The sequence below is a fragment of the Maniola jurtina genome, chromosome Z, assembly GCF_905333055.1.
Source record: "Maniola jurtina chromosome Z, ilManJurt1.1, whole genome shotgun sequence".
NCBI classification, from domain to species: Eukaryota; Metazoa; Arthropoda; class Insecta; order Lepidoptera; family Nymphalidae; genus Maniola; species Maniola jurtina.
This window is the reverse complement of record NC_060058.1, coordinates 13,930,798-13,957,085: the sequence shown is the minus strand read 5'-3', so window position 1 is coordinate 13,957,085 and position 26,288 is coordinate 13,930,798. Positions and strand designations below refer to the sequence as shown.

The window sequence follows — 26,288 nt, the reverse complement described above, 5'->3', positions numbered from 1 at the left end:
TAGATATTATAGTAGTCGTTCACTTTGGTAATAGTCAGATTGTCATCAGTTAAATTGATATTGGTTGATGTATCGTAAATTATTGTTTCGGTGACAAATATTTTTATTATCTATTTATCTTTGAACAGAATGGAATAGAATGAAATGGAATGGAATACAATGATAAATTTTTATTCCTGTAAACTTTTAGGTAAACTTCAAAGTGTTTTTGGATGGTCAGAAAAATTTACCACTGGTTCGGAATGCCGATCCTACGTTTTCTAGGGTTTCGTACCTCAAAATGAAAAACGGAACTCTTATAGGATCACTTTGTTGTCTATCTCTCTGTCTGTCGTGTGTGTCAAGAAAACCTCTAGGGTACTTCCCGTTGACTCAAAACCATGAAATTTGGCAGGTAACCTAACTGCGTAATTTTGGGTAGTTTTTTTAATCGATAAAGAAAGTTTGCGACATTGTTCAATAAAAAATTTGGATTCCAACTCCTCAACCCTGATGTTGCAGGGGACCTGACTACTAAAGCTAATGGGATTTAAAAAGTGTCGATTATTAATTGATATTGAAGGTATCTATACCAAGTAAACACTTTGTCGTTGACCTCAACCCTGATGCTGTAAGCAATTGCATTCCTAAATCCTGGTGATCCCTCGGGATTTGAAAAGGATCATCCGTTTAAATATTCTTACGTGATACAGAAACAAGTTGCATCCCGGGGACGGGCTATTACGGAGAGGCAACTTTTGTTCTGGGAAATGAAAGGATCGGGATTTTTAAAAACCTAAATCCACGCGAGCGAAGCTGCGGGCATTAGCTAGTTGTAAATATATTTAGAAGCTACTATAAGATAATAGATAAGGTACTTATTTCCTTATATTTTTATTGTATGGCAGCGCGCGGTTTTAAATTATAAATTGCACGTCCTGTCCTTTTCTGTAATACATTTTTTTCTCAATATCTACCGCTTTATCTCATAGCAAGAGTCCGTAAGACATAATACAGTGAAAATAAGCAAAATATACAATTTTTGCAGTTTCCACGTCAGTACCTGTCGAATTTTTCTAACAGTGTAAGCAGCAGAGCTGAGTTTACCATCAAGTGTTGATATGTGGGTGTTCCATAGAAGCTTTGCATCTAACATTATACCGAGAAACACGGGGTTCTCCTTTATTTTCAACATATGATTATTTATCAATGAATTTATGTCATTTAAGGTCCTGGTATTGGGCAGTGTGAATTCAACACACTTAGATTTCTTTGCGTTTGGAAGTAAATTGTTAGCAATAAATCAGAGAGTGACCTGTGATATGGCATTACATATAGTATACATTGTCAAAAATTATAATGTTAAAGCTGTGCGTATTGCGTGAGGAATAGGTTGCAAGAGAGTTGCAACTTGCAGGGTTTGATGCATGCGCTATTGCCAGCAAACATGAGACATATTTTTATCTACAGGCAACGTCTACGCATAACGGTAGGTAACGCATACGTCTAACGCAAGTTGAAATGTACCAGTGTATTTAGTTAGACCTATCGACAAGTTTGGAGTTGGGTGCAGTCTAAATGTGGCCCGTGTGTTTAGACTGTCAGTTTCTGTCAGTTTCACGTGTCGTCCCCCGCACTTCACCACCCCGCTTGCACAAATCGAGACAGCACGAAATTTTCAAGATTTCTGGGTGTAATTTCTGGTTTTCGTAGTTCCCACATAATTATAACAATATAAAATATATAACGATAATTTTTTTACTACATAATATTCATTAAATTTTCTAGGTCTGTGGTTTTTCCAAATTTCATTAAATTGCTTCGTTGTCTAGAAAAACGAGCACAAAGTTGGGCCTTTTTTTAAAGAAAAATACAAATCTTTGAGCCCCTGTAATTTTAAAACTACATATTTTTAGAAAAATCTAAAACACCACAGACACAGATATTAGTTTCTAGACTATGTCTGCAAAATTTCATGGACTTTGGTTGCTTAATATTCAAATGAAATGGGAACTACGATTGTATGGAGTAAGTGACGGAGAGAGCTCTGTTAAGTATTACTTATAAAAATAATATTATGTCATTATTATTAAATCACTGTTATTAAGTTTTAAGTTTTCATTCGACAGATAAAATATAAGGTGATGCCCACGACTTCATTCGTGTAGATGTATATTCATATGAATTACACAATATTTTTAAATCTATATTAAGTCCATCCTAGAACTTACCTACTATGTCCCTAGACCGCTAGTCTGGCGATACTGTGACCGATAATTATTTGAAACAACACCCTTGATTAGTAGATCTATATTTTTAATTTAAAAAAAACCGGCCAAGTGCCAGTCAGACTCGCGCACTGAGGTTTCCGTACTCGGGGTTTTTTTTTTCCAACATTTTGCACGATAAATCAAAGACTAACATACATAAAAATAAATAAAAATCTGTTTTAGAATGTATACTTAAAGTCCTTTCATATGATACCCCACTTGGTATAGTTATCTTATTTTGAAAATTGAAACACATTTTAATATGTAACCACAAATTAGTGGTTTTCAGATTTATTCCTGTACTTGTGCTATAAGACTTACCTACCTACCAAATTTCATGATTCTAGGTCAACGGGAAGTACCCTATAGGTTTCTTGACAGACACGACAGATAGACAGACAGACAGACAACAAAGTGATCCTATAAGGGTTCCGTTTTTCCTTTTGAGATACGGAAACATTTATTTGTGCGCTGGAAGCAGTAAAATATGTTGGGCTCAATATTTATACTATCTATGTAAATAATATTTTCACGAATTTTATCTTTGTAAGTCTCTAATTATAGGTACACCCTAATTATATTCCGAGCTGTACTAGATCTGAGACCTCTTGAAGCTATTCTGCAACAGACATTAGAGGTACTTTGTAGAACGTCTTAGAGGAGCATGATTAGACGCCACGGTAAATTAGTTGGGAATTTGGCTCCGAGATATATTGTGATAATGATATCACAGAAAAATATTTTAAAGTACTAAAATTTTAAGTGACGCTGCATGAAAAGAGAAGTATGGCAAAGTAAAGCTACAAGTAATTATACCTACGTGCGTTAACAGGGCTCTCTCCGTCACTCGTTTCATACAATCGTAGTTCCAATTTCATTTGAGTATTAAGCAACCAAAGTCCATGAAATTTTGCAGACATATTCTAGAAACTAATATCTGTGTCTGTGGTGTTTTAGATTTTTCTAAAAATATGTGGTTTTAAAATTACAGGGGCTCAAAGATTTGTATGAAAATTTTTAAGACCGCGTAACTTTGAAACCGAATATTTTAACAAAAATCTGGAAAACCACGGACATGGATATTAGTTTCTAAAATATGTCTGCAAAATTTCATGCACTTTGGTTGCTTAATATTCAAATGAAATTGGAACTACGATTGTATGAAACGAGTGACGGAGAGAGCCCTCTTAACCGGTGTCAACATGGGAGTGTTTTCCACTTATGTAGGTACATTGCAAAGGAGTAAGAATTCGCTGACTTCACTTTAGTAGACGACGTGTCGCTGTATTTCGATAGCACCAATAAGCATTGAGCTTTACAATTCATCAGGTTCCGTACCTGTAAAGATAAAAAATACCCTTATAGGATCGTGTCTGTCATGTATGTCGTTGTCTGTCGGTATGTTGTGTCTACCAAGAAACCTTTATGGTACTTCCCGTTGACCTAAAATCATGAAGTTTAATAGGTAATTAGGTCCTTAGCATAAGTAAAGGGGAAAAATCGAAAGTTGTGAATTTGTGGTTTCATCAAAAAAAAAAAATGCGTTTATGAACAAATAATTAATTAGTATTTTCAATTTTTAGAGTAAGATAACTGTACCAAGTTCTAAAACAGATTTTTATTTATTTTTTAGTATAAGATTTTAAGTTTACCATTAAAGTACCAAAAGTTCCTGTATATTTTACAGAAAAAATAAAATTTACGCTGGATCATAGTTTTTTATATTAACCCTCTTTATAAACCTCTAAAACGTTAGTTTTGCAGTTCGTCAACAAAAGTACCGTTTTACTTCTCTGCCGTCCTAACAAAGAGTGCAATAAGTCGAGTTTTTGGGCAAATTGACTTAAGACCATATCCGTAATCAGGAAAATGAGCTCTATATTTTCGCCTTAGACGTCTTTTTTGTATCTTCGGTAGTTTCGGTTCTGTTGGTGATCAAAACTGCAATATGTAATATTACGATTTGTAAGTAGCTAATCATAACCGCGAATATCTCGAAAGTAGTCGAAACCTAGTTATTGTTCTCTTCGTTAGGGTAATCAGGAAAATGAGCTCTATATTTTCGCCTTAGACGTCTTTTTTGTATCTTCAGTAGTTTCGGTTCTGTTGGTTATCAAAACTGCAATATGTAATATTACGATTTGTAAGTAGCTAATCATAACCGCGAATATCTCGAAAGTAGTCGAAACCTAGTTATTGCTCTCTTCGTTAGGACGGCAGTTCTGTAGTACGGAACTCCCGATGCGCGAGTCTGACTCGCACTTGGCCGGTTTTTATAGTCATTGCTTGGACTCACTAATTGGCGTTATTTTAATTTCTGCTTCCAAGATTTTACGAGGAAAGGAGATATATTATTTGGCACTAAAATAATATGTATTAGCAAGGCAACGCGCAGTTATCTGCAACTGGTATGTAATTAGTGTAAAACCTTTTTGGATAGGTAATGGCCAAATAATTATGGGGTGGAATGCCCGTATCACTAATGAAATCCATGCTAATATTATTGATATAATATGCGTTGTATGTTAATTTCTTACTTTTCTATACCTCAATGAACTACACAACAAGTTTTAATTAAAGCTAGGTACAAAAGAGAAATATATCAGAGAGAAAAAAACTATTTTCTATCTCGTGACAATTCTCATACAGCAAAAAGAAAATTCCTGATTCACCGACACTTATCAACACCTAGTCCAAACGCTTGGGCCTAGAAAGCTGAAATTTTACCCAAAGGTTCCCCTACAAAGAATAAGGCCGGAATTTTTGAATCCTCCACGGAAGCAAGGCTACGAGTGGTCACTATGCGAGATCAATAAAAACTTAAAACTGAAGTCGTATGTAAAAGATAGTAATCAAAAACTAATTTAACACAATCCGCATACGATTCTACAGGTAAAATTTCAAATATCTTCAAAAGATGAAGATGTTAGTTTAATAAGTGAAACCGAGCGCTGGCTTATCATGCTCTCCGAGGCACAGTTTTTTCAAAATTATAAACCAGCACTTGGTTTGAATCGGACCTGTTGGCAACTCAGGCAGTCTAAGACGGAGTGCCCTTACCTAGAAGATGCCTATTCACTCTTAAATGGAAGGTACATTGTTTAAAAGTGGAGGAGAAAACTGAAGCTAGAAGGCATTCCTTATCCTATTTTTCGAATTATAAACGAGGAAGCAAATAGTTTCATAAGTGTCCATGGAGTTTCACCTACGTACGGGTGCTAATTTTGACGATGCCTTGCAGTACGATAACAGAAAGGTAAAAGAGGAATGGTCAAAAAGTTCTTGGGGACTTACTCCAAAATATATAGTAGAATATTAATATACAGGCAACGAAGCCTCAATAGCTTTTCGTGTAATGCAACGTAAAGTCGGCGGTTCAAACCCTATTCGCTGCACTGTTGTCGTACCTTCTCCCAAGCTTTACGCTTAGTTGGAGAGAAAAAGGGAATATTAGTCATGAATATGATGCTTTTATGCGTATTTATTTATACACGGGCATGAGAGCAAAAAGAAGTACTTATAACACAAAATAAAAATGAAACATTGCGCCGGCGATGTTCCAAAATTTGAAGCTGAACAGCGCTTCGTCACTATTATTATTTTCTCTACAAGAGTAAATTGTTTTGTAGGTTCTATCTATTTTTGATTAAAATTTGAAGGGGCTATGGTACATTTTGTAGTCATTGAAGCCATTCCTATAGAGTAACAAATATTTTTGCCAGCCGGTGTAAATAAAATATTTGACTGCAAAAGTATTTTTCTTTTTATTTGTTTCGCGGCCCAATTCCAGTAGCGGCCCGGCGCGCGGCGCGGTAGTGTGCATTGAAAACTTTCCAATGGCCGATACTGTGACCGAGTAGATATTGCGAAAAATCCCAGATTTACTTTCTAGAAATAAAATCTCGACTTGTTTATTTGAACATCTTTATTAAAAATCCATAAATAGATAAATAAATAACCTTTATTGAGCCAAAACTAGAAATGAAAAAAAAAAATACAATCAGATAGAGCACCCTAGTCTCTGGGAAACCTAGGAGCCATCCAGAGTGTATGCTCCTTTGTTCCCCGACACCCAAAACAGTTTTAGCTTGGTACCTATACATATAATTTGGCTGAATGGGGCACAGCCTCAGCTTCATGCAACAGTCATTCGATTGCAGCGCTGGTTTTCAGGTATTGATATCATCACAGGCTGATCGGGAGCTCACTTTCTACAGTATAACGATAATACAATTTGATAAATTTACTATCCACCAATGTCATATTTAAGTACATGACGTCCGCGTTTTCGTCCGCGTAATTTAGGTTTATAAAATTCCATCGGAGCTTTTATTTTCCGGGATAAAATGCCTGTCTGTGGGATGCAAGTAGACGATGCCCGGAACTTTACCCATGTCGGTAGGTTTTTAGGGATTCCGTGATGCAAGCTATCTCTGTACTAAATATCATCAAAATAGGTTAAACGGATGGTCCGTAAAAAGCTAGCAAACATACAGACAGGCAAACATACTTTCGCATTTATACTATCAAGAAGATATTCAGTAGGTACTACTACTAAATACTACTTACTCAATTTTTAAGTGCTTTGCTTATTATTTTATCCTCCACAATTAGCGACAAAGCTAACATAATGATTTTACACTTCTCACAATTTTTTTTAGCTACCATTTTATACTTACATAACTTACCTACTAGGTATTCTCGTATTTTGTGTCGAATTACGGGTACGTGATAAAAAAACATGAAACATGGCAACCAAAATTGTGTACGATACAAATACCCTACGCAAATTATAGTAGTGTGAAATAATAAGTCATAGGAATATGGGCCATAGCTTAAACACTAGGAGATCAAAGTCGCTTGAAAATTTTCGAACTTTATCTGTTATTGACCTGTATGCCATGTTCATCCAGTAGTCGTAGAAATAGGAAGATTATTGTGACTAGCGCTATAAGCAGTGTTTGTGCTTTCTCTACTTCCTTTGTAGATTTTAATTTCGCAAACAACCAATGTTGTGAATTTTTGTCATTTTGTAGTTATGGCAGAGTGAGGTACTAGAGTGAGGGAACTTTCGGTTTAATTCTGAATCGACAATATTATGTCAAATATTATGCAATGGTGACGTAAAAATATAGAAAAATAGGGCTGCATTAGCTACCTGCGTCAAAATGTACTTGACATTTGACGCCTGCCAGTGACGTGGTGGCCTCGGCGATTTATTAGAAGTTCGAAAAGTTAGGGATGCATGACCGAGATTGAACCCCCGACACGCCAAATAGAAGGCTGACGTCCTAACCGCTAGGCTATCACCACACTGACAGTACTTCACAATTAATCTTGATGAAGTTGCCTTCAAACTACGGAAATATAATATAATATAATATAATATATAAATATCGCTCACTGTACGCTTGTGTACATTTGCTATCACTGGATTGGTTGGAAGGCGAAATGAAATTCAACTATTTTCTGCCAGTTACTAAATTTATTTACAGTGTTAATTTTAAGCCTTTACTTACAGTAATAAACCTTGTGAGACTGTACTTCACTAATAACACTTCAAGGTTCACTGTTCACTGTAAGGTTCACTGTTCACTGTAAGGTTCACTGTTCACTGTACTATACTGTTCACTGTACTACACTGTTCACTGTACTATACTGATCACTGTTTCACTGTTAACTGTTAGACAAGACTGTTGAACAAGACAAGACTAAGACTAGACTAAGACGTAAAACAAGACAAGACTAGACTAGACTAAGACGTAAAACAAGACAAGACTAGACTGTCGCGGCGTCGAAATCGTCCGCTTATATACTGTTTTGGGCTATGTCTGTCCCTTACTTTTCTATGCGCCCATCTCTTTTTTCGTTCATTCTGGAAAAGTCGCGCTTTGTGACAGCATCATAAAAAAGGGTCGGAGACAAAAAAAGGGTCGAAGACAATAGGTGTTTACGCTTTCTCGATCCTTGACCTATTGTTTCGTTCCCGGTAAGACAATAATCTATTATTTTTAAATTGGGGTTTACGCAGTTCTGTTCCCCAAGTTTCTCGAACTGTCCGGCACCTTATTATGCACTATTATTGTTCCGGGCTGTCCCGCACATTCTCCCGCCGTGCGACTGCGTCGCATCATCTGTCGGTGCGGGCACGTCGTCGTTTGTTGACAGGGGCAGTAATACCAGCTTCCTGACTGGCCTCCGTAGTACGCCACCTTTGGTCAGAATATCCACTGTACGCACGACGTTGTCTGGTCCCGGGTATGTAGCTGTAACTCTGCCTCGTATCCATACATTGCGTGGCAGGTTTGGGTCAACTATTTGTACGAGGTCGTTGACTTGTATCGCAGGTCCTCGTCCGTTTGGCTCCCACCGGTGTTGAAGTTCAGGAAGGTACTCCTTCACCCAGCGTGCCCAGAATATGTCAGCCAACCTTTGCGCAGCTCGCCAAGTGGACCTAGAGACAGCGTCTCGTTCGTCAAAGGTCCCTGGCTGAGGTACACGTCCTGAACCACCCAAAAGAAAATGATTGGGTGTCAGTGCTTCTGGATCCTCTGCGCTGACTGAAACATGTGTCAGCGGACGACTGTTAACTGTATATTCCACCTCGGCCAGTAGAGTGGAAAGCACTTCTTCGGTGGGATGGCGTTCGTGTAGCGTAGCTGCAAGCGCTGTCTTTACAGAGCGGACCATTCGTTCCCAGGCCCCGCCCATGAAAGGCGCTCCGGGTGGAATATAGCGCCAGGTGATAGATTTCCTTGCTGCTGCCTCTGCTGTTGCCTCATTGATGGCCTTTCGCAGCTCCTTGTCCGCTGCTTTCAGGTTGGTGCCATTATCTGACCAAATTTCAGTAGGGCAACCCCTTCGCGCGATCATTCTCCTCAATGCCATCACTGCTGAGTCAGCGCTTAGTGAGCCTGCAATCTCTAAATGTATGGCTCTCGTGGTGAGACATGTGAAAATTACCACATATCTCTTCTGTCTCGCTCGACCAATGGTCACTGAGAGAGGCCCAAAATAGTCGACCCCGGTAAATGTAAAAGGTCGTTTATGGTGAGCTAAGCGGCACGCTGGTAAGTCTCCGGTTCTCGGGTACGCTGGTTTTTGTGTTTTCATCCTGCAAAATAAGCAACTTCGTACTATCATCCTTGTGGCAGGTCGCAAGCGTAACACCCAATACTGTTGTCTGCATTCATTGACTGTCGCTTCGACACCGGCGTGATGGTGCTGCTGATGTATGGCCTTCACCCAGAGCTTAACTATCGGATGATAGCCGTCGAGTACCATGGGACTCTTAAAGTGTTCTGCTACGTCTGCTGCCGCTCGAATACGGCTTCTTAATCTGATTGCGTTGTTCACGTATTCGACGCTAAGCTGATATAGACGGCTCTCTTTGTTGATTGGCTTGTTGTTTTTTAGATCTTCTAACTCATCTGTAAAGGAGTCTTCTTGTGAGGAACGCATCAATAACTCCTCTGCTCTTTTGAGGTTTTCGGCGGAAACTGGGAAAAACTCTTTTCTCTTAGGTGTCACTATTTTCTTTACTGTTGGTTGCTGTTTAGTCACTGGCTTATTTGTTTTTCTCCAGCTTGGGTCAGCTTCTGTATTTTTCTGTGTCCTTCTGTAGTGGACACTCTGTTTAGTAGCTCTACAGAGTTGAGTGAACTGTAGAACTCTTGCTGTTGCGTATCGAAGTCTGTCCCAGTTCGAAAAGCGAGAGACATCGGTTAGTGCTTCTGCAAGTTTCGTTTTCCTTTTATCGGTCACATAATTTATCTTCTCTTCACCAGAAGATTCTTCTTGTTCTGTGGTGGACACTTCGGTTGGCCAGTGAGCTTCTGTTTCGTAGAGAAAGTCGGGTCCCTTGTACCAGCGGTGGTTCCTATTGAATGATGTAGGAACGTCTCGCGTAGCATCATCTGCCACATTCAATTTTGTTGGAACCCAGCGCCACTCGGTAACTTTAGAAGACTCTTCAATAGCTGCAAGGCGATGCGCCACGTAAGGTTTGTATGAGCGCGACCCAGTCCGTATCCAAGTGAGTACTGTTTTGCTGTCAGTCCAGAATACCCTGCAGTCTGGTTTTCTTTCATGTTCTGCGATCACTGCTTCAGCGAGTCTGGTTCCCATGACGGCAGCCTGGAGCTCCAATCTCGGAATGGATGTCAACTTCAACGGCGCTACCTTCGCTTTGGCCACAATGAGAGATAGACCAATTTCACCATTCGGTGCCACTGTTCTCCAGAATAGAATCGCTGAATAAGCTGCTTCGCTGGCGTCGGTAAAGACATGTAGTTGTATTGAAGTGGCGTCGCTATAGTGGAGATATCGTCTCGGGATCGTTATGTTGCTGAGATTCTTTAGATGACTCATCCAGTCTTGCCACTGTGCGGCCAGGTCTTCATCGAGCTCGTCATCCCATGCCGTACCTCTTCGCCATACTTCCTGCAACAGCTGTTTTGCCCTTATGGTGACAGGCGATGCGAAGCCGAGTGGATCGAATAGCGACATAACAATTCTCAGCGCCTCTCTCTTCGTAGGTGTCTTCCCGTTAATGAGCGTTGGTGCGATACGAGCTAAGTTGAGGTTGAAGGTGAGTTCGTCTGTGTTGAGCTTCCAGATGACGCCCAGTACTCGTTCTGTTTTCTCTTCAGATTTGTAGAGTTCCTTGTCTTCTGTTTGTTCCTTTTCACCGAGTGCTTCTAGTAGGTATGAAGAGTTCGACTTCCACTGCTTCAATTCGAAACTGGCCTTAGAGTGCACTTCACGCACGCTCTTCGCGATGCGCACTGCGTCTTCAAGAGTTCTAAAACTGTCCAAGTAATCATCAACGTAGTGCTTCTGTATAATGGCAGTTGTGGCTTCGGGGTGAGTTTCTTCATACTGTTTGGCGTTCAAGTTCTTTACATAAATCGCTGTAGACGGAGAACTTGACGCACCAAAGATTAATGACGTCATCCTATATTCTTCAGGAGGTTGGTCATCTCGTCGATTCCCGCGCCACAGGTAGCGAAGTGCATCTCTGTCCTCAGTTCGTAATTTCACTTGCATGAACATTTCCTTAATATCTGCTGTAACTGCAATCATGTGCTGTCGGAACCGCATAACGACGCCTGGTAGAGACTGTAGAAGATCAGGTCCTTTAAGTAGCATATCGTTGAGAGCTACTCCCTTCGTCTTCGCTGCCGCGTCGTGTACAACTCTTAGCTTCTCAGGCTTCATTGGGTTGATCACTGCGAAATGTGGCAAGTACCAAGTCTTGCCTGCTGTCTTCTGTTTTGGAGCCGGTTCAGCATATCCTTTCGAGATAAGAGCTTCCATCTGATCTGTATATTTCTGTTTCAGCTTGGGGTCTCGGTCGATCTTCTTTTCGATGTTAAAGAGCCGCTTCAATGAGTTTTCATAATTCTCGGGAAGCGTAACGTCTTCTGTGCGCCAGAGAAGACCAGTTTCGTATCTTCCTTCTGCTGTCCTTTTGGTTGTCTTCTCCAGGATCTGTAGCGCGCGTTCTTCGGGGTCCGTTTTTGGTTTCTTTGGCTGTATGCAGAGTACGTCCATCTCAAAGTATTGCTTGACGAGGCTATCCAGGTCATCTTCTATTTCTTCTGCGACGTGTGACACGAAGTCAATACGGCGTCCTAAGGTGCGAGTCTGACTGCCATGTAGTACCCACCCTAGGGGCGTGAGAGAGGCCACCAGTTGGTTCTTGTCTCCTCTTCTCACTTCTGTTGTCAGCAGAAGATGCCAATTGTCTTGACCAATTAGCAATCTTGGCTTCACATCTGCATATATGAGATAATCGCGGATATCTGCTAGGTGTTTGCATTTATCCACCATTTCTCTTGAAACCTGCTGTGACGAGACTTGTAGGTTCTTTACTGTGCGCGCTTGTATTTGCTCTTCACAATCGTTGAGACCTCTCAATTTAATGGTTACCCTTCTCGAAGCTGACTCTGATGTCTTCATATCATTTAGGGTTTCTATCTTCAGTGGATCGACGGGTCCTGGCGCTCCGATGCATTCGGCCACGCTGTTGTCGATTAAGGTCACTGTTGACCCGTCGTCCAACAAGGCGAAGGTGTTGATGGTACCCTTGGGTCCTTCAACTTGCACTGGGATAATTTTCAAAAATGATTGCTTCTTTTTAATCGTCCACGCCGAATTGATTACTTCTGTAGCTTCCTTGTCTTCTTTCTTTTCTGTTTTGTTGTAGTGCAGCATCTTGTGGTGGTAATTCCTGCAGCTGTTGATGCCGCACACTTTAGCTCGACATCTGTGCATTTTATTTCTGTATCGAAGACATCGAAAGCATAGGCGTTTGGACTTGGCTGTATCCCATCTTCCATTTTCATCCAAATTCTTGAACTGTTTACATTCTGTTGAATTGTGTCCCTCTTTTCCGCATACGGGACACTTGGCTGTGTACATCCTCTCTGCGACGTTGTGTACCTTCTGTGGTTTCTTCTGTTGAGTGGCTGATGTCTGTGAGGCCACCTGTTCAGGTAGCGCATATGGTCCGCACAGCTCCGCTTCTCTCTTGAGGAATTTTTCCAGCTTCATCAAATCTGGGTCTTCCTTGGGTTGTGTTGCTGCGAAGTCATAGAATCTGTAGCGCAGCGTAGGTGTCAGTTTGTCCACGAGTGTTTTCGAAACTTCAGGGTTGTACATATAGTTCACGCAGCTTAGTGTCTTCAATGTTGCCACTACGTTAGAGACCTTCGTCGCGAATATGCAAATGTCCCGTGGTGACTCTGTGAGACGCGGCAGTCCACGAAGCGTCTCCATCTCTGTCATAGCAATTGACTCCGGTCTTCCGAATCTTGACTCGAGGGTCTTCATAATTTCCGTAGGGTGCGCGCTGGTGATAAGAAGCCCTTCCACTGCTTCTTTAGCCTTTCCCTTTAAGTTTCGTCGCAGACGATTTATGTTCTCCACTGTACTGAACATGTTTTCAGTTTCATAGTAAGCGGCGCGGAACGGTAGCCACTCTTGATGTGATCCACCAAAGAAAGGCAGTTCGATGTACTTGGGGCGCTGCGCTGCTTTCACGGCGTTTGTGATAGCTTCAGCTAGCTCTGCTATACCGGATTGCACTCCCGCCGGTGATTGATGTGCAGACTTTTGGTGTTCCTCTGGAAGCTTCTGTTGTTCTGCGTCTTTGACCACTGATTCTTCTGTATGGTACTGAGGTGCATCAGTGATCGCTAAAACGGGATGTGCTGGTTGACTGTCTAGCCAGTAATCCACTCGTTTGTTGACTTCTGTATTGGAGTGGACGGAGACACCATCGTCTTCTAAATCCTCTATTTCTGTATCTGTTTCTTCTGTCTCCAAGGCGGCGAGGCGCGCAGCAGCTAGTTCCACCTGAAGGCGCAGCAGTTCTTCCTTTGCTTTTGCTATTTTGTGAGCCTTCGTCTTGCTGTAGTTCGATCGTCCCTCTCCCCCCTTCTTACTGGGGGCCCGAGGTACCTGTGGTTTGTCAACTGTTCCCTTCTTTACCGAAGAGGTCTCTGTGTCTCGAGTACGCTGGACTGTATGAATCCTCCCTGTAGTCGGAGGGTTCATTTGTTTCGCGTCGACGGGCAGAGTCGGTGCGAAGGAGGGCGTAATCGAGTGAGTGGCGGCCGAAATCTTCGATTTGACTGTCGCGGAGGGTGACACAGCAAAGGGTGCTGACGTCGCGGAAGTACTGTAAATCGCTGTCTGTTCTGTTGCTTCCGTTGTGACAGTTCCCGTGGCTGTATAGGCCGTGTCGGTTTCCGTCCTAGTTTCGGTAGCCAAAGCGGCGGTTACCTCTGACGTCGAAGGAATTTGTTCTGTAGGGGCCTTGTGGCTATTAGCTTGTTGACGCATAACTGGCATTTTTGCTGTCTTCAAATATCACGATGAATTTCAGAATTTTAATTCTTCCAACAATATCCGGCTCGAAGGACCATTAAATGTACGCTTGTGTACATTTGCTATCACTGGATTGGTTGGAAGGCGAAATGAAATTCAACTATTTTCTGCCAGTTACTAAATTTATTTACAGTGTTAATTTTAAGCCTTTACTTACAGTAATAAACCTTGTGAGACTGTACTTCACTAATAACACTTCAAGGTTCACTGTTCACTGTAAGGTTCACTGTTCACTGTAAGGTTCACTGTTCACTGTAAGGTTCACTGTTCACTGTACTATACTGTTCACTGTACTACACTGTTCACTGTACTATACTGATCACTGTTTCACTGTTAACTGTTAGACAAGACTGTTGAACAAGACAAGACTAAGACTAGACTAAGACGTAAAACAAGACAAGACTAGACTAGACTAAGACGTAAAACAAGACAAGACTAGACTGTCGCGGCGTCGAAATCGTCCGCTTATATACTGTTTTGGGCTATGTCTGTCCCTTACTTTTCTATGCGCCCATCTCTTTTTTCGTTCATTCTGGAAAAGTCGCGCTTTGTGACAGCATCATAAAAAAGGGTCGGAGACAAAAAAAGGGTCGAAGACAATAGGTGTTTACGCTTTCTCGATCCTTGACCTATTGTTTCGTTCCCGGTAAGACAATAATCTATTATTTTTAAATTGGGGTTTACGCAGTTCTGTTCCCCAAGTTTCTCGAACTGTCCGGCACCTTATTATGCACTATTATTGTTCCGGGCTGTCCCGCACACTCACCCTACTTTGAAATGTCTCTGTTCACACTGTATTACACGGCCTACATACTACAAGCAATATCCATAGAGCTAAGTCAATATTCGTCTGAGCAAAGCCTGTGTATTGGTTCTGGGCTGAAGCAATTGAACATAGGCAAACTATATTGCTAATATTAACTTAGAATAATAATCTGCTTGATTGACTGATTCTACTTTAAATAAAAAAAATATACCTACAGAAGCAATACCTATAAACTTTACTAAACATTTGATATTTCAATTTTTTTTGGAGGACTAGTTGCCCCTTGACTGCAATTTCATTTGATGGTAATAATAATGATGCAGTGTAAGATGGAAACAATATGTTAAAAGTCTGGAAAGAGTTTGGTAGTTTTATTGAAACCATAATTCAAATTTCTACGGAAGAAGCGGGTAAATTAGAGTACTGCCCATGACAGTTCGAACTTTAATCTCTTGCAGCACTGCAGTCCAGTCGTGAACACGACTCAGGCTGGTTTTACAGTGACGCTTACCGTCGGCGCGGGTGGTAAGCGCGGTGGCCGAATTGCCGTCAGCGCGGGCCATCCGCGCGACTATGAAAGGATCCAAGAGACGCAAAGCCAGCGACGCTTACCAACCGCGCTGGCGAAAGCGTCACTGAACCACACTCATGCTACTGAATCGAAATATCAGCACGTAAAAAACACCAGATAATCGTGGTATATAGGTATGCATTAGCTACGATAATATAGTCGTAAAACCACGAAATAAGCTTAAAATCATTAACTTACTCCTAAATTGGTCTTTCTCACAGAGTTATAAAATATGTAAATTTCTGATACATAAATAGTCTTGCCCATTTCCACTTAGTTATAAATTTACAGGAGGTCGATTTGGCTTAAAAGAAGCAATTCTTGAAGTCCTGAAGTCGGTTGGGGAGAGTGTAGTAGCATTAGTACCCGGTGCACGTGCGCTAAATCCATATTCTTTGCGGCTTGAATGTGAGCAACTTTGCGAACATGTGCTGCTCTACTTCTCATGAAAAAATTACTGATACGCGGTTTGACCTTCAAAAAACTTTCAAAGAATATCAAGTATATGAAAAAACTTTTTATATTTATATAATACTGAATAACGCCCGATTCAATCCGCGTGGAATCGAGGTTTTTAAAATCCCTTGAGAACTCTTTGATTTTCCGAGATAAAAAGTACCCCCTATATCCATCCATTTCAACAAGGAGGCTGGCAGAAGAATTCAGCTGGGCTGAGCAGCATTTTCGAAGACTTTTAGAAGAGCAAAATTTCATATTCCTAACTAGTTCAAGACAATGATATCCCACGTGCTAGGGTAAAAAAGGCTACTTTCTAACAGACTTCGAAAAAAGAAGTAAGTTCTCAATTCATAAGTAGTATCGTATCACCTACCAAACAAAAAAAATGTTTTATTTTTATTTTGTTAGGTGATACTTTCGAAGTGGTCTTGTTTTAGTTTGCTATAGATCTGATGACTATCTTCGGAGATAGAGAACAGAACTCCTCAACGGATAAGCGTAGATTCTTCGCGATCGGTGTAATGACTTAGTAGGATACAGTAGGTTTCAGGTATAGCATATTTTAATACAGAGGGGTCACTAAAATTGTGAAAAAAAAACAAAAACAAAAAACCGATTTCAATAACCACAAACACTAAAAAGTAAAAAATTATGTTATTTATTACCGAATAAATTATGTGTACAAGAGTTAATGTAGTTCTATAATAATATTTTTGGAGTCGGTGCCAATGAGGTGCGCAAATGTGGAGTCACAAAGAAAAGTAGATACTAATAAATAGCTGCTATAAAAACAAATAATAAAAAAAGGCCGCCGTAAAAATGAAAAAATAATAATGTGCTATTTATTGTTCGATGGTATGGACTACGGAACCTTGGATTCGTGTGCGCGTACGACTTGCACTTGACCGGATAAATATACAGAGATTATCATGCATTTTACGACGTACTAAATGTACACTTATAAAATAAACAATAAGTTTTCGTAATTTGCAATAACCTCAAACTAGAAATTTACACTTCAGCGAAAATGGGAATATTGAAGCCAAATAGCTATTTGCTTTCATAAATCTCGATATATTTCACATTAGCATAATTTTATGTGACTTAACTGCTAGAGACGTCTACAGCTTGGCAAGAAAATTCAGTAGCAAAACGTTTATATACGTATTAATTTTGCAGAAACATTAATTTCTATTCGACCAAGACAGGGGTAAAATACCTATACTTAGGATGAATTAATGTCAGGCTTCGTGACACTTTATGCAGTATGATAGCTAATACACTGTCAAAGTGAACCTGTAAGCTGTAGATCATCAAACTAATATTATAAAAGTGAAAGTTTTTGTGTATGTGTGTATGTTTGTTACTCTTTCACACAAGAACTACCGTACGGATTTGGCTGGAATTTACAATGGAGATAGATTATACCCTGGATTAACACAGACTACTTTTATCCTGGAAAATTAAATAACTTGTACGAGATTTTCAATAACCTATATCCACGTGAACCAAGTCGCGGGCATCGGCTAGGTAACTAATAAAAGATTAATTTGTTAAAGGAGTTAATAAATAAAATTGAAATGCCTGACTGTGTGCCATTACACCACTTTATATTATGTAAACTGCATGTCTCCTTTGATATTTAAAATTAATGAATCTCAAATACTATTTTTTCTTTATCTCAAAATTTTTTTTGGAAAATATAAATACATATAGTCTAGCCTATGTTACTGAGGAATAATATACCTAATTTTCTACTGGTGAAATAATTTTCAAAATCAGTTCAGTAATTCCAGAGATTACACCTACAAACAAACTTACAAACTTTACCTCTTTATATTCCAGACAAGCTGATCCGCCTAAATTACAATTTCTTATTTCGGTTGCTTTCTTCAAACTTTCAAAGTATGAAGAGCCCTTCTGGCGTCAGTGTTTGTGTGAGTAACACTGACGAGAAGATTTTAGGTAAGAGATATCAAAGATGATATAGACGATATAAGGGGTTGAGCTCCCCAAAATTAAAAGAATGGTTCAAAAAAGCTTTTCTCATAATGACTGCCAAACTTCACTTTCAGGGTAGACGACGGTAGCTATAGCTCACACGTGTGTTTTCATATCTTGGAAAAACGGGAAGCCAAAAACGTGAAAATAAAGTAAAACGGAGGAAAGTTACATACTTGATCTTAATGACGCCACGACGTGAAGGTAGGTACTGCTCGTGTTTTCAAATAGGTAGGTACTCTTTTGTATGCTGAAGGGGGCTTGCTATTTTGTTATTGTGAGCAGCGGAACGGTTTCTGGCTAACAAGAAACTAGAACTTATACTTGAAACTAAATTAAACAAATTCCTCTTGGAATCTTTTTTCAATATACCTACAGACTAGCGCTTGGCTGCTTAAACCTCGTAGCAAGTGATAATGCAGCCTAAGATGGAGCGCGCTTGCCTAGAAGATGCCTAATCACTCTTGACTTGAAGGTGCAATATGCCATTACGAAGAAAAATAAAAACTCACTCTTGTTATTATAATTTTTTGAAATGTACTTATGAAAACAAAGCAAATGAATCCAAATTCTACTGTCCTGCTATATGCCATCAGACATTCAATGATGCCATAATCATCTATTGTCATTCAAATCACACGTGTCTGCTAAACCAAGTGCTAATCAACTTAATAGAACAATTTGTAAAGGGAATTGTCCAAAAATCTGGTACTTACCAATTCTGACAGTAAGTTACGACAAGGCAAACTAATAAAAATATTTAGAAAAGTAACTTGTTCAAATTATTTATTATAGGAGTAAATATATCTGTGATTTTACAATTTTCTCTTTAGCTTATTAAAAGTATAAATCAATTATCTAAATGGGAAATCTGGAATGGATGGGAAAATACTTTACCTGCGATATGATCGAGTTAATGCCTGTGACCTAGTTGGCTGGGCTCGAAAATGTCAATAGCGATATGAAGAAGTGCCTCTCGAATTATGGAATACAACTATCTTTGCAGTCTGTGTACATCGAGACTTTATTCTGACTACTAGCTGATGCCGCGACGTTGTTCGCGTCGAATTTATATTCAAAGTTTCTTATTGTCCTTGGGAGTTGGGACTAGGATATTTTTCGTGTAGGGAACGCAAAACTGATTTTGTATAATACTTAGTAGTAAGTAGAAAGAATAGAGCTGATTTAGGCGCTACACATAAACAAACAGATGAACAAAGAAATATTGACATACGAGATTTCTACTACAAATCTGAAACTAGAACAGGGCTCTCTCCGTCACTTACTCCATACAATCGTAGTTCCAATTTCATTTGAATATTAAGCGACCAAAGTCCATGAAATTTTGCAGACATAGGTATTCTAGAAACTAATATCTGTGCCTGTGATGTTTTAGATTTTTCTAAGAATATGTAGTTTTAGTTAAATAGATTTGTAGGTATGTGAATTTTTAAGACCGCATTATTTTGAAACCGAATATTTTAACAGAAATATGGAAAATCACAGGCATAGATATTAGCTTCTAGAATATGTCTGCAAAATTTCATGGACTTTGGTTGCTTAATAGGTATTCAAATGAAATTGGAACTACGTTTCTATGAAGCGAGTGACGGAAGAGACCCCTCTTAAAAGTTAATTAATATTGTTTGGCGATTGAACAAGTAATTTAAAAATCTTGCAAAATACCCTGACTGCGGTTTGAAATGCATCTTTTTCAGCCATACCACGCTCATGACGCGCAGGTATGACCGTAGCTTAATACCTGATTAATTTGTTTCATCACTGTGGGCATTACCACATTACGCTGGTTACCAAAAACTGACTGTCATCTATTTACTTTTGACACGTTTTTTTCATTCTTCTTCATCCGATGCTCTGATTTACTAGCTGGAATCCCACAAAAGGTTACAACCTATGCACCCATATAAAGCATGATCAAAATTGCACAATATACAACGCATCCGAACTCAACGGACGATAGACCTCAGCAAGCTTCAGATTTAAAACTGCGAGTGAGCAAGGTCGTAAAATGCATCCGTTTTCAGGTCAATTCAACAGTATGCAAGCTCCAAAAATCGTTCGTTTCTCCTTGCAATAAATTTGTTGTAATCATAGGAGAACCAGCAGTGGGTTGCAAAGATGAAGTGCAATGGGCAGGGAACATAGAAAAACCCATAGACGTTGGGGCGCCAAAGTGGTAGAATGGCACCGAAAAGCACAAAGTCGGAAGACGCTCCACTAAGTAGACAGACAACATTAAACCGGTAGCAGGAAGCCGCTGGATTCAGGAGGCGCAAGGACATATTCTATCGGTTAATAATGATAATGACGACGGCGAATCATAAAATCTCATGTACACATTTAATGCAATAAATGCCTCAATAATGCCTCTTTAGGTAGAATTTCCAATTAAAGACAGATTTACGCTTCACCACAATCCCACCTAGATATTAGTAGGTAAGTGCAAATTACGATAGATTGCGTGAATCTCGATACGATTTAGTTGCATTCATACCGCCGGAAATTTCATTTCTACCGAATATGTCTGTGGTTACAAAAACAGCTACCAAATACTAGAGCCTACTAATCTAGACCACCAGAACGCAGCTCGCACTTAATCCATACTAATGTTAAAGCTTGTCTGTCTGTTTCCTCTTCACAGCCTATCCACTTTACTGGCTTTAACATACAGAATTAGCTGTATCATAAATAAATAGAAATGTGAGTTCAATAGTAGTTAAATCTACAATAACAAGCGCACACCATCTTAGGCTGCATCATCACATGCCAGAATTCATCTTTTGAAATTGTTTGAATTTTTAAGAACTTCCAAATCTATTTTGAAACGGTTTTTTTTGGTCGATTTCGGTTCTAGATTCAAAATTCTAAATGTATTTTCCATATTTAATAATAACATTTATAATACAAGTGTAAATTAAAAATTTATAACACCCCCGACAAGTGAAGGTTACAGTAACTAGAAAAGAGCTGATAACTATCAAACGGCTGAACCGATTTTCTTGGATTATAGCTAAGAACACTCTCGATCAAGCCACCTTTCAAACAAAAACAAACAAAATTAAAATCGATTCATTAGTTTAGGAGCTACGATGCCACAGACAGATACACACGTCAAACTTATAACACCCCTCTTTTTGGGTCGGGGGTTAAAACCCTCTTCAAAATTTGTTCTCAAAATGTATGCACTATAATAATATAGTTCGGTACGAATTACGATATCATAATATTGAGACTTCGTCCGTGAGGATTTAGTTTTTAATCCCGTGGTCATTGACGTTCGAAATTCAATTAAAATAGATAGCTTTGTTTGCTTCGTTTGTAACTCAAAATCGTTAGCGTCCACTGAATTTTCTGTCTCTATTATTTGTATGGGATTAGGAGAGAGAGAGGGAGCTATTAACTAACTACTTTCCCCGGATAGAATATAGCAAGACGTGATGATACAGCCTAACTAGAATCTAGATGGAGTGCGCTTGCTTGATGCCTATTCACTCTTGACTTGAAAGTAACTACCTGTAATAAAAGTAGAGGGGAAAATACCACCACCAAACCGCAAGACGTCTGGCGAGTTTCCATCCTTATGTCGTCGACATTCCATCTACACGCACGAAACGTTTTGCGTCTTCATTCCTCATACGCATGGCTAAGGTTTGAAATACTCTTCCGCGATCTGTGTTTCCCACCAATTACAATCCGGTTATCTTTAAAACAAGAGTGAATAGGCATCTTCTAGGTAGACGCGTCCCATCTTAGACCACATCATCACTTTCCATCAGGTGTGATTGTGGTCAAGCGCTTGCCTCTAATGAATAAAAAAAAGCCAGAAACGTTGTAAAATTTCACGGTTTTCCAGTCAAGTCCAAGATTTTAACATTTATGATAAAATTTGCATTATAATTTCATATCGCATTATCAATCGATGAAAACATAAAAATCAACTCCGAATTCACTTGTTTGATTACAGTTTTAGATTCGTATCAATACTTTATCAATTATTTTGTGGAAATTAACAGCAATGATTTGAATCATTGCTGTTAATTTTAATCATTTACATTTAAATATTTTTTCGACATTATATACGCACACGATTCATCATTAATTAGCGATTATACAATTATGGCAATAAGCAATACTTGATTATTAGAATATCTACGACTGTGTGAAAATTGAATACGGAACCCTAAAAATCACAACTGTGTTGTCTATGGTATGGCTCAAAAAGGCTAGAACTCAGAGCAGTAACGCCTGAAGAAAAAAGAAATTGTCTATGGCCAAATGACATTCTTTTTTTGTCAGTGCGACAAGGGACAAGGATCTTTTGGCGCGTATAATAGTCAAAATCGGAACTTTTATCGGAACTTCGGATCGGATGCCATAATGCCATCTTGTGAATTGTCACGCTGTCCCTTTATATGTGGTGTTGCTAAGTAAAAAATCTGAAATTCACTGTTTTGTTTTTTAATATTAAATCCATTCCATAAACATTAATATCACGATATATGTACTGTTAATAGATACAGTAGGTATAAATGTGTCTGCGTCTTAGTTATATTTCGTACTACGTAAATATAATATTTGAGCAGATAAACATGATAGATTGCAAAGCCTTATAATGGTTTTTATCATTCTTTCTCGCTGTGGAAACAGGGATGGCTTTCCCATTTTTTCTATCAGTTGAAATTAGATAAAACCTTAGAATAAACAAGACAAAACTTACTCAGTTTTCAACATTGACAATTTCAATATATTCTCTAAAATTGAGGAGATATTTTTATTTGCTGGCAATCTTTGTTTTAAAACTACGCCCCCCTGTCAATGTCATTCAAGAAACATTTTCATAAAGTTAAGTTTTTGAAGTTACAAGTTACAAGTCTAATTGTGAGCTGTGATCGATTTCAAATCAATAATAAACAAATATTATTTGTTCCTTTGCCATTCTTATCTGTGATTTAAACAATGTCTTCGTCGGACTCTGACGACGGGTTTTATAGCAATGTAAATGTATTTAAAAAGATAAGGCTCGCTCGAGAGCAACTTCGAAAAAATCTGGAATGCCAAGAGGGTTCAACAGAAAATACCGGGAAAAGTCATGAAGGCAGCAGTACTGTGAATGACGTAAATGTGGCCAAAATTACGGAAAATTTACCGAATACCACCACTAATGATTCGTTTATTGATTCAGTTGAGGATGATTTGATTTTGGACGAAATAATTGCGAAAAACTCCAAGCCGGCCCGCGGAAGAGGCCGAGGGCGAGGCAGGAAAAAGAAAGAATCCATTGTAGAACCTCCAAAACCCCCTGAAGTTAGTAACACAAGAGGCAGAGGCCGAGGTAGAGGTGGAAAAAGAGGTAGGGCATCTAAAACCAATGTCACAGACACTGAACTAAGATTAGACACATCTGAATTATTAAATGGCGCAAGTAATAAAAGAAAACGGAATGGAACTAGCAGTTCAATATCAGAAGCAGATGATTCAATACTTGCAGATATGCTAAGTGCATTATTAACAAGTAGAGGTAGGGGCAGAAAAAGGAGAGCAGCCTATTCACCAAACAGTTCCGTAGAAGAGGTATTAGAACGTTTACTAACTGGTAATGTTACTAGAAGAGGTAGCCCATGGGGCAGAGGTAGGGGAAGGGTGGGGGGAAGGGGAGGCATGAGGCAACCAATCATGGATAGACCCCTGGTTTTACCAAACATTAATATGATTCCTAGTTATCCAACATATAGTTTTGGTAACACTGATGGATATTATGATAAATCAAATGATGTACCCTTATTCAGTAAGCCTACCAGTACTCCAACCAATGTAACGGATGATGTTGTCATGTTAGATAGTGAAGAAACAGATGCAGAGGACAACGAACCGTTATCCGTGAAAGTCATATGGAGAAGTTGGGAAATCTCAAAATTCATGATACGCAAATACCAGAAGTTAACACAAATATTTGATCATTTCGCGCAGAAGGAAAACGTCGGTAAAGACAAGTTACTGTTCACGTATAACAATAAAATCTTAACTTGTGATGATACACCAGCATCCATAGTCTATAATATCGCCAAGTTCATAGATGGAGGTATCGTTAGTCAAAGTTTAAGAAACATAGTGCATGAAAAGACTAAAGTTAACGGAATCCAGATTAAATTTCAGTGCCAGAATAGTAAGAAGCCCATAGAAATAACGATTGGGAAAGATGATAAAGTATCGTTAGCAATGACACAATGCGCTGAGCGCTTGGAGGTTCCGTTGAATAAGCTAAAGTTTGAATTTGATGGTGACATTGTTGTAGGTGAGACTATTTTACGTTGTTACAATTTTTTAGCAAACAATAATTGTTGGCTACGTCTCACAGAGTGCCAATTTTCGCACTTATAATGAAACTTCTGGATGCCCGTTACTTTGTCTGCATGTATTTAGGTTTTTAAAGATCCCGTGAGAACTGTTTGATTTTTTGGGATTAAAAGTTATCTATGTCAATAACATGGACGCAAGCTACCTCAGTAACAAATTTCATACAAATCGGTTAAAACGGATGGATCTCTCCGATGGATGGATGGATGGATGGAACAGATGGATGGATTGGATGGTGGTTCGATGGGATGGAATCCCATGGAACTCTTTGATTTTCTGGGTTAAAAAGTAGCCTATATCAGTTCCTAGGATATAAGCTAACTCTGTACCAAATTTTGTCAGAATCAGTTAAACTGTTGGGCTGTGAAAAGGTAGCAGACAGACAGACACACTTTCGCATTTATAATATTAGTATGGATATGAGAAAATTCACTTTCTGTGAAAAATCATCTGCAAAGTATCAGAACTATTAATGTTGATCATAAATGACTAATTAAATTAATGTAATAAATGACTGTAAGAGCAAAAAAAAGGGTTCTGCAGTTTTGTACCATCATACAAGAAATAACTTTTTTTTTGTGATGTAACCACAAAGGCAAAGTCAAAATCATTTATTCAGACAGACACAACAGACAGACAGACAACTAAGTGATCCTATAAGGGTTCCATTTTTACTTTTAGGGTACAGAACTCAAAAAATGTACATAATTATAATAATAATAATTTATTATTTGTATGTAAGTATGTTTCCTTTGGCTTCTATATTAGAGCCTCAATAGCTCAACCGGTAAAGGAGTGGACTGAAAACCGAAAGGTCGACGGTTCAAACCCCGCCCGTTGCACTATTGTCGTACCTACTCCTAGTACAAGCCTGACGCTTAGTTGGAGAGAAAAGGGGAATATTAGTCATTTAACATGGCTAATTTTCTTTAAAGAAATATTTTCTATTTTGTACCCCGGTGTGAAAGTAATATAGGAAATAAAAATAATGATCTTTCTTTGCAAATAACTTATGTTGACATAGGTACTGTATACTTATTATGTCAACTGACTAACAGAAAATTAAACATGATATTTTAATTTTTTTTCAGGTACCAACACTCCGCAACAGATGGGCTTAGAAAATGGAGACTGCATTGACGTTATCATACTTAGCTGAATTTATTTACTACCTTAATTAATATTAAATAATAATAATAATATTAAATGCCTTTAATTAAATTAAAAATTTTTTTTATTAATTTTAAAAAGGCCTTAATATTAAAGGCCTTTTTAAACACTTCTGGATAAACTTTATCTAACGGATAAATTTGACACTATAACTTTTTCGTCGGTTGAATCACGAATGGGTGTATCCAACAAATATTCAATTTTTGGTTAACTCCGAAAAAAAACCGAAAACCATGAATAAAATTTATGGTTATATCACAAAAAAATCAAAATGTGTTTCATCAACAGATAAATACAAATATCTTATATATATCAGATCTACCTAAACAATATTATTTATTATTTAGGTTCTACCAAATTCTACCTTACGGCATGCAATCCTTATCCTAATATCCTCATCCTAATAATATTATAATACAATCACACTATCACACTAATATTATAAAGGAGAAAGTTTGTATGTGTGTGTGTGTGTATGTTTGTTACTCCTTCACGCAAAAACTACTGGACGGATTTGGCTGAAATTCGGAATGGAGATAGATAATATCCTGGATTAGCACATAGGCTACTTTTATCCCGGAAAACCAAAGAGTTCCCACGGGATTTCGAAAAACCTAAATCCACGCGGACGAAGTCGCGGGCGTCAGCTAGTAAAACTATGTACTAGTCTAGTAATTACATTTTCTATTAATGAAAATGTCATATAGAATTTTCAATTTTCAGAGTAAGATAACTATACCAAGGGGGGCATATGAAAGGGCTTTACCTGTACATTCTAAAACAGATTTTTATTTATTTTTAT

At 38.6% G+C, this 26,288-nt stretch overlaps 2 protein-coding genes and 1 long non-coding RNA gene across 4 annotated transcripts; 1 reads left to right on the top strand and 2 right to left on the bottom strand.

The window, feature by feature from the left end:
• Positions 1 to 1,935: 1,935 nt before the first annotated feature.
• Positions 1,936 to 14,108, bottom strand: LOC123880521 (the record flags this gene model as incomplete). The annotated part of the gene is made up of 3 exons (XM_045928669.1): positions 8,344 to 14,108; positions 4,143 to 4,147; positions 1,936 to 1,940 (listed from the first exon to the last, which is right to left on the bottom strand). Coding segments are annotated over exons 1-3 (5,775 nt in total), but the record flags the coding sequence as incomplete, so codon positions are not given.
• Positions 14,109 to 22,590: 8,482 nt separating this feature from the next.
• Positions 22,591 to 22,785, bottom strand: LOC123880330. Its single transcript, XR_006799215.1, has 2 exons — positions 22,671 to 22,785; positions 22,591 to 22,629 (listed from the first exon to the last, which is right to left on the bottom strand). It is a non-coding gene; the product is annotated as an uncharacterized LOC123880330 (long non-coding RNA).
• An 11-nt stretch (positions 22,786 to 22,796) lies between these two features.
• LOC123880329 (uncharacterized protein CG4449-like) lies at positions 22,797 to 25,704 on the top strand. Of its 2 annotated transcripts, XM_045928392.1 has the most exons (3): positions 22,797 to 24,254; positions 25,408 to 25,488; positions 25,576 to 25,704. In XM_045928392.1, the coding sequence occupies exons 1-2, from the start codon at positions 22,919 to 22,921 to the stop codon at positions 25,473 to 25,475; spliced, it is 1,404 nt and encodes a 467-aa protein (XP_045784348.1). In that variant the 5' UTR covers positions 22,797 to 22,918; the 3' UTR covers positions 25,476 to 25,488; positions 25,576 to 25,704. The 2 variants fall into 2 exon arrangements, with proteins under 2 accessions (XP_045784348.1, XP_045784347.1); XM_045928391.1 differs by lacking the exon at positions 25,576 to 25,704 and having other exon boundaries at positions 25,408 to 25,544.
• Positions 25,705 to 26,288: the final 584 nt, after the last annotated feature.

Bases quoted from the DNA above. Each gene is read 5' to 3' on its own strand.
- LOC123880329 (XM_045928392.1), top strand. From the start codon at position 22,919: ATGTCTTCGTCGGACTCTGACGACGGGTTTTATAGCAATGTAAATGTA. The intron at 24,255-25,407 runs GTGAGACTATTT...ATTTTTTTTCAG, and splicing joins TGATGGTGACATTGTTGTAG to GTACCAACACTCCGCAACAG.